The sequence below is a fragment of the Hipposideros armiger genome, unplaced genomic scaffold (assembly GCF_001890085.2).
Source record: "Hipposideros armiger isolate ML-2016 unplaced genomic scaffold, ASM189008v1 scaffold_566, whole genome shotgun sequence".
Classification (NCBI taxonomy): Eukaryota; Metazoa; Chordata; class Mammalia; order Chiroptera; family Hipposideridae; genus Hipposideros; species Hipposideros armiger.
The window spans coordinates 231071-238546 of NW_017731916.1; the positions used below are offsets into that span (position 1 = coordinate 231071).

General features: G+C 53.0%; 1 protein-coding gene across 3 annotated transcripts in view; it reads left to right on the plus strand.

Moving 5' to 3' along the window:
• IGSF9B (immunoglobulin superfamily member 9B) overlaps positions 1–7476 on the plus strand; it is a 73087-nt gene that overhangs the window by 29194 nt on the left and 36417 nt on the right. Inside the window, exons 14-19 of one of the 3 annotated variants that reach the window (XM_019623838.1) lie at positions 461–687; positions 1557–1641; positions 3797–3958; positions 4336–4381; positions 4990–6639; positions 7296–7385. In XM_019623838.1, coding sequence (XP_019479383.1) covers positions 461–687; positions 1557–1641; positions 3797–3958; positions 4336–4381; positions 4990–6639; positions 7296–7385 — 2260 coding nt within the window. Of the gene's footprint in view, positions 1–460; positions 688–1556; positions 1642–3796; positions 3959–4335; positions 4382–4989; positions 6644–7295; positions 7386–7476 lie in introns of those variants that run through there. The other 2 variants (XM_019623839.1, XM_019623840.1) reach the window with 2 other exon arrangements.

Here is a 7476-nt window from a genome sequence, read left to right on the forward strand (position 1 = left end):
TTTCCCACCGGGGCCAAGAAGGGAGTTGGAAGGGGGAACCGTGTGTGTGGGAAGATATTCCTACTTCCTTGGAAGAGATCAAAAGATACATTTTGTAGTATTTTTTTTTTTAAAGATACTATCTTATTTAATTCTTCCTTGTTCCCTGTAGTTCCCATTTTTTTCCCTTTTGAGGAACTCAGTTCCCTCAGAGGAGACTTTTAGAAGTACTCTGAGACAGGAGCATGACGCTTTGGGCGCACATGCTCTGCCTCCTTCCTTTGGATCAGGAGGGCTCGTTTCTACAACACTCTTGCTCCTGAAATGATGCATGCACTGGCGTGTGGGCATGTGACCTGTCACCTTGGGGCCGCGGTGCCCCCAGAGACACTTGCTGAGCCAGAAGATAGCCCCGGGTCAATGAGGACGCAGTGACCTTAGCACTCCTGTGCTGTCTCCCTTCTCTCTCCGGCCACTGCAGCATTCCCCATCACAACTCCAGAACCCCTGGTGCTGGTTTCCCCACCACGGTGCCTCACAGCCAATCGGACCCAGCAGGGTGTGGTCCTGTCTTGGCTCCCACCTGCCAACCACAGCTTTCCCATTGACCGCTACGTCATGGAGTTTCGTGTCGGAGAACGCTGGGAGATGTTAGACGATGCCATCCCAGGCACCGAGGGAGACTTCTTTGCCAAGGATCTGTCACAGGTGAGGACCGAGTTTTCCCTTGCTTCTTCCTCCCAAATTTTGAAAGTGACAGGGCTCTTTCTAGAGTCACTGGAAGCTTTGCATGTCCTAACTCAGGTATATGAGGTCCTGCCATGTACTGTACCACACCGCTGTTCCTGTATTCTCTCAGACCTGCTACCAAGGTTTGGAATATTCTGATCCTGGTGACTGAGGTCCTGAAGATTCAGGTCCAGATCTGTGGCAGTGGGGAGTTGTATTGCCTTGAGGGGTTTCTCCAAGCACTGACACAAGCTAGGGCAGGGCAGGACATGAGTCCAGCATGTATAACCAGACATTGATCTCAGCTCCTTGTTAGGAGCCTAACTGGGATGGGCAAAGGATTTCCCAGAAGGACTGTCTTTTAGCTTCACTCTTTAACAATTTATAGCCCTGGAGGATATATTATTTTTACCAGTTGACCCCCTTTAAATTTTGATGTCTCTCTAGCTGGGGAGAGGAAGCTGCTTATTTCATGGATACAGACAATCTCTTCTATCTTTCTGTCTTTCTTCAATGAGTACTCATTTAGTGCTGGAATTGGCTCATGGTAGCCCCTGAGAGCCGCTGTGTGCATCTCTTCCCAACACTACTTTCAGTGACCTCACTTGAAATCAGCCATGGTCAGAGTGTTTACACCATGGTGATTGGCAAATGCTACAAAGCAGGACTTTTTTATAACCTGAGAGCTGGTGGTTAAACATCTCCAGTACTTACTGCTTTGGGTGCCGTGTTCTATGAGACATCATTGCAGGGTCAGTGGTGGTGGGGTCAGTGGTGGTGGGGTCAGTGGTGGGTCAGGGGCTGTCTCCGGTCCCTGGGCTGACAGGGTGTTGTTCCTGGGGCTGTAGGACACCTGGTACGAGTTCCGGGTTTTGGCTGTCATGCAGGATCTTATCAGCGAGCCCAGCAACATCGCCGGTGTCTCCAGCACAGGTACTTTGGGGGCGGGGGTTCTCTAACAACTGTAGGGACATAGGCCCCAGAGCTCCATGGGAGTCCCTTTGTGAAATAGCTAATACGGAAAGAGAGGAACATAGGAGTGCTCTAGTTAAAACTGTGAGTTGTTGCATTTCTTTTGCAGCCCATCAGATCCATGCTGGATTTTTCCATGATGGATGGGATTTCTCCCACTAAGAGCTGTGTTAATGGCAGTTTCTCTAAGATGGCCACAGAAAAAAACGTCAGCTAATATTCTCATTATAGCAGTCAAAAAGAACTTGCTTTAAGTTATTTTGCTTAAAATCTGTTTCCTCCAGTGCGATCCTCTGTAATGAGGTGAGGCTGTGAATCGAAGCAAAGAGACAACAGGTCCACTAGTACCTATTGAATGCCTGTTGTAAGATTGCTTTGTAATTATGGTTGTTTTATTTGGAAAATTGCTGTTTGGTACTGTTTCCCTCCACTCCTTCCTCTCCCTAGATTCTTTTTTTTTTCAGGCTCAATAAAGCCAACTCCCTGGCATTTTCTCAGTTTCTCTTTCTTTTTCTTGGCCCTGGTCCGATTTCTACACATCTTTCTCCAGCTACAGTTACTGAAACATCACAGGGTCCCTCCCTCCCTTTGTGGAGTGGCTCTTGGTATGGGAAGAGGTGCTTGCTTAGTGATAAAGCAGTGGCACCATTTCCATGGGCACTGCTCACACAAAGACCCCTGGGAGCAGTTGGCAAGGAGCTTGGCCAAGCGCTGGGGTGGGCAGATGGGGGGAGAGTAGGGCAGAACAGAAGTGGCATGAGAGCATTTGGGGGGAGTGGAATGTGACTTCTGTCTCATATATTATGCACCATTGGGCTTTTTTTTTATTTTTATTTTTTTAATTCTACACAAAGTTACCTCCTTTAGGCAGCAGAACCCAGCATACTTCTGTCTTGGCTTCCCTCCAGGGAAGAGACTCAGAGAGATGGGGGAACAGGGACTAGAGCTTGCAGCAAGGCCAGGATAAAAGACTTGAGGATTTTGTGGGCTCATCTCAGTGAACTGGTCTGTCTTCAGTGGCTTCAGTGTCTGGCTCCCAAAGGGATACATACATAGTTGGATGATTCCTCATGGGCGAATGAAGATGCAGCAACCTCAGTATTCCCTGTAGTTAAGCCTCCATTTCCAAAGACTGTAGCATTCATTCTTCTACTGAACCAATAAGCATGTTTTGGATTATTTTTATCCATCGTTATTATCGACATAGGAGTGGATTCTGGTCAAATAGCTTAGACTATGTAGATTTCCCCTTTGATGAACCTAAAGAATGGCGCTTACTAATATAACTATCCTATGTGTAACATGGTGGACTGGGGTCTAATCATAGCTCTGTCACTAATGAGCTCTGTGAATTTGGGCACAAAGTGAGCCTCGGTTTTTTTTACCTGCAAAATGAGGAAATTGGACCCATTAAGCACATCCCTGCTGGCTCCAGCATTCTGTACCTAAGATGACCAAGATACGCTGCTCTTCTCTGTAGAAGTTGCTCACTCTGTAGTGTAAGGAGTTAGAAATGGATGGATCTGAATTGTATAGTCACAACCCCTCTCCCGGCTGTAATATTTTACCCTCAAGGAGCCTTCACATCTAGGCTCTCATTTGGTGGAGATGGCATTATGGATGGCAGAAAACACCGACCTGGAAGTCAGAGTAACTGTGTGTAGCTGTGGCACTGATATGCAATATCTGCGTAAGCAAGTCACTCACACTCAGCCAATCACAGATTTTTCACTTAGGGAATGAGAACAATAACGTGTGCTCTGTCTACCTCATGGGGTTAAAGTGAAAATATCTGATAATATGCATGAAAGCGCTTTGTAAAAAGCACTAGACAAGTCTAGATTATTACTGAAATTAGTTTCCCCATAGGGGTACGATATAGATGGTGTTTCTTCTTTACTAGCTATGTGGTGACTACTTGCCTTCTGTAAACTATCCCCTCTTCTTCCTTCTCCCTGCCATTCAAATCTCTTCAGTGCTAGAGTTGAGCCTGGCGCCTGAGCCTTAAATTGTGCTAGAGGCAGGGGAAATACCTGGGGACTGGGCATCAGAGTAGGTGGGGTCATGGCGGGCAGGAAAGAGAGGACTCATGCATGCTTCCCACCCCTCCCTGCAGACATCTTCCCACAGCCGGACCTGACCGATGATGGGTTAGCTCGGCCTGTGTTGGCTGGAATTGTAGCTACCATTTGCTTCTTGGCAGCTGCCATCCTGTTCAGCACCCTGGCCGCCTGCTTTGTCAACAAGCAGCGCAAGCGTAAGCTCAAGCGCAAAAAAGGTGGGTGTCACCCCCATGCCCCTACTTTACCTGGCCTGGTTTCAGATGCTCCCCATCAGGAGAGATGGCCCATTTTTAGCATGGTCCCCCTTGAAAAGAGGGAAACTGGATCTTGTGGGTAGAGCTGCCAGTGGGACTTGATTTAAAAGAGGGGAAAAAGGAAGCCGGGATGGTGGGGAGAGTCTCATGGACCAGAACTAGGGTGAAGGCAAGACCTGGTGGTGGGTGGGCACAAGACTCTGAACTAGACCCAAAGAAGCCAGATGTTGAAAGGAGCGGCCTCCCTCTGTGGCTCTGCTTCGGGCTCTGTTGACAGCTGGGACATGTTTCTCTGTCTCGGGCCTCAGCAGGCTCTCTCTCCCCTTCTTCCCTTCCAGACCCTCCACTCTCCATCACTCACTGCAGGAAGAGTCTGGAGTCTCCGTAAGTGCCCCTGACCCCAAGAGAACTGTGACATGGCTGTTTGATGTATGTGGGTGGAGGGTGGAGGGTGGAGACAGGGAGATGGCTTGCTTCACTCAGCCCCCTGACAGTGTTTCTAAGCAGTTGACTTAGAAACTGCATGATAATTTTAAGTGGTCCACACTGCCTTCCACTGAGGGAGCAGTAACGGGGACAATCCAAATTCACGAATAACCCATTTCTGTTTAGCTGTGGAGTGTATTTCTGTGATTTTTGGGTCATCCTAACAGATTTGCCTTCTTAATATGTTTTGCATAGTTAATATTAAACCAAGCTTGCTTTTCGTGAGCAGCTTGGGAGTAAAGTTGCAGGTGTGACTAGAGCATGGCAAACAAGGGGGGAAGGGCCGAATCAAAGTAGAAATGTAGGTGTTCACTCAGTCAACACAGCTAGACAATCGATCGTTGGCCAAAGGGTTTCATGCCAAAATATGCAGTTCATCTGCAGTCCTTTTTCTGAGTCTTATCTTCCCAGGTGTTATGGTTGGTGTTTGTTAAGAGAACAAAAAGAAATGATGGACCAGCGTGTCCCCTGCCTCATCCCTCCTGCTCTCTTGCCTGTTCCCACAGCTTGTCCTCTGGCAAGGTGAGCCCAGAGAGCATCCGGACACTCCGGGCCCCATCGGAGTCCTCCGATGACCAGGGCCAGCCAGCAGCCAAAAGGATGCTGAGTCCCACCCGGGAGAAGGAGCTGTCCTTGTACAAGAAGACCAAGAGGGCTATCAGCAGCAAGAAGTACAGCGTGGCCAAGGCCGAGGCTGAGGCCGAGGCCACGACGCCCATTGAGCTTATCAGCAGAGGCCCCGATGGCCGCTTTGTGATGGGTCCGTCCGAGGTGGAGCCCTCCGTGAAGGGCAGGCGCATCGAGGGCTTTCCCTTTGCGGAGGAGACAGACATGTACCCTGAGTTCCGCCAGTCTGACGAGGAGAATGAGGACCCGCTCGTGCCCACATCTGTGGCTGCCCTGAAGTCCCAGCTGACCCCTCTGTCATCCAGCCAGGAGTCCTACCTGCCACCACCAGCATACAGCCCTCGGTTCCAGCCCCGTGGCCTGGAGGGCCCCGGAGGCCTGGAAGGTCGGCTCCAGGCTACAGGCCAAGCCAGGCCCCCTGCTCCCCGGCCCTTCCACCACAGCCAGTATTATGGGTACCTCAGCAGCAGCAGCCCTGGGGAGGTGGAGCCGCCGCCCTTCTACATGCCAGAAGTGGGCAGCCCCTTGAGCTCTGTCATGTCCTCTCCACCTCTGCATACTGAGGGGCCTTTTGGCCACCCCACCATCCCTGAGGAAAATGGAGAGAATGCTTCCAACAGCACGCTGCCCTTGACTCAGACGCCCACAGGCGGGCGCTCCCCTGAGCCCTGGGGCCGGCCAGAATTCCCCTTTGGGGGACTGGAAACCCCGGGCATGATGTTCCCCCACCAGCTGCACCCCTGTGATGTATCCGAGAGTCTGCAGCCAAAGGCCTGCCTCCCCCGAGGACTGCCCCCCACCTCCCTCCAGGTGCCCGCGGCCTACCCGGGCATCCTGTCTCTGGAGGCGCCAAAGGGTTGGGCAGGCAAGTCGCCAGGCAGAGGCCCTGTCCCAGTGCCCACCGCCGCCAAGTGGCAGGACAGACCTATGCAACCTCTGGTGAGCCAAGGGCAGCTAAGACATACCAGCCAAGGTATGGGCATACCCGTGTTGCCTTACCCCGAGCCAGCCGAGCCGGGGGGGCACGGCAGCCCCAGCACATTTGGCCTGGACACCCGGTGGTATGAGCCCCAGCCCCGGCCCCGGCCCAGCCCCCGGCAGGCCAGGCGCGCCGAACCCAGTTTACATCAAGTGGTGCTACAGCCCTCCCGGCTCTCGCCTCTGACCCAAAGCCCCCTCAGCTCCCGCACTGGCTCCCCTGAGCTGGCTGCCCGGGCCCGGCCTCGCCCTGGCCTCCTGCAGCAGGCTGAGATGTCAGAGATCACCCTCCAGCCACCGGCCGCTGTCAGTTTCTCTCGCAAGTCCACACCGTCCACGGGCTCCCCATCCCAGAGCAGCCGCAGCGGGAGCCCCAGCTACCGGCCCACTGTGGGCTTCACCACTCTGGCCACGGGCTACCCCTCCCCTCCGCCAGGCCCTGCAGGGCCTGGAGACAACCTGGATGTGTTTGGACAGACGCCTTCTACTCGAAGGATGGGGGAGGAGCTGCTCAGACCAGAGCCCCCCCCACCACAGTTACCTACTTCAGGGTGAGTGTGAGCTGGTTTCTCCTGCCCATCTTCACCGGTCATCTTCCTGCCCCCATACCTTATCCCACCCTCCACCCTTCCATCAACCCGAATGACAGGGCTTGTCTGGACATGCTACAGCATCCCTTCAGGAGAGGAATTCTGGTCTTGACGTCAGCAGGGTGTGCCCATTGGACTGGGGGTGGGGCTTACCCGCCCAGGTACTCTGCCAGGAGCATAAGGGATCTTCTCCACCCAGCTCAGAGCTCTCAGGAGGCCCTCCAGGGTGATGGAGAGTGGGTACGCATGGGCAAGGGGGTGGGGCACGGTATGTCTGAGTGAGTAGTCACCCCACTTGTGGAGTCATCCACTTGTGGAGTGGAGAGCTTACCACGTCCCTGTGACCTTGACTTTGGGGCTGGTTCCAGGGTTTTCCCGGAGACCTCGCATGTAGCCTCCTTTTCTTCCCCTGCCCCTCCTTGTTTAGCAAGACCCTGAAACCTGACTTCCTTGGACCGTTAGGCAAGGGGCTCCTATTCCCAAGCTCCTGCCCTTAACAGCCCAGTGAGCCCCAGACCCCTCCCACAGCCTCTCCAGGAGGTGCATCCTCCTGGATCTCAGGCCGTGAACCCTGGGCCTGTAGTCACATGCCCCACCCCCACCTGTGTGCCTCACAGGAAGCTGCAGCCAGACAGCCAGACAGACAAGCTCCTGCAATCAGCCTGCCTGAGAGAGCACACTCTAAACTGTAGCAGCTGGTATTCCAGGTACCAGAGTCAGCCTGGATGCCTGTCTGTGCCTCTTCTTCTCTCGTCTTTCTTCCTCTACCCTCTTCCTTTGTCCTCCTCCTCCCCGTCT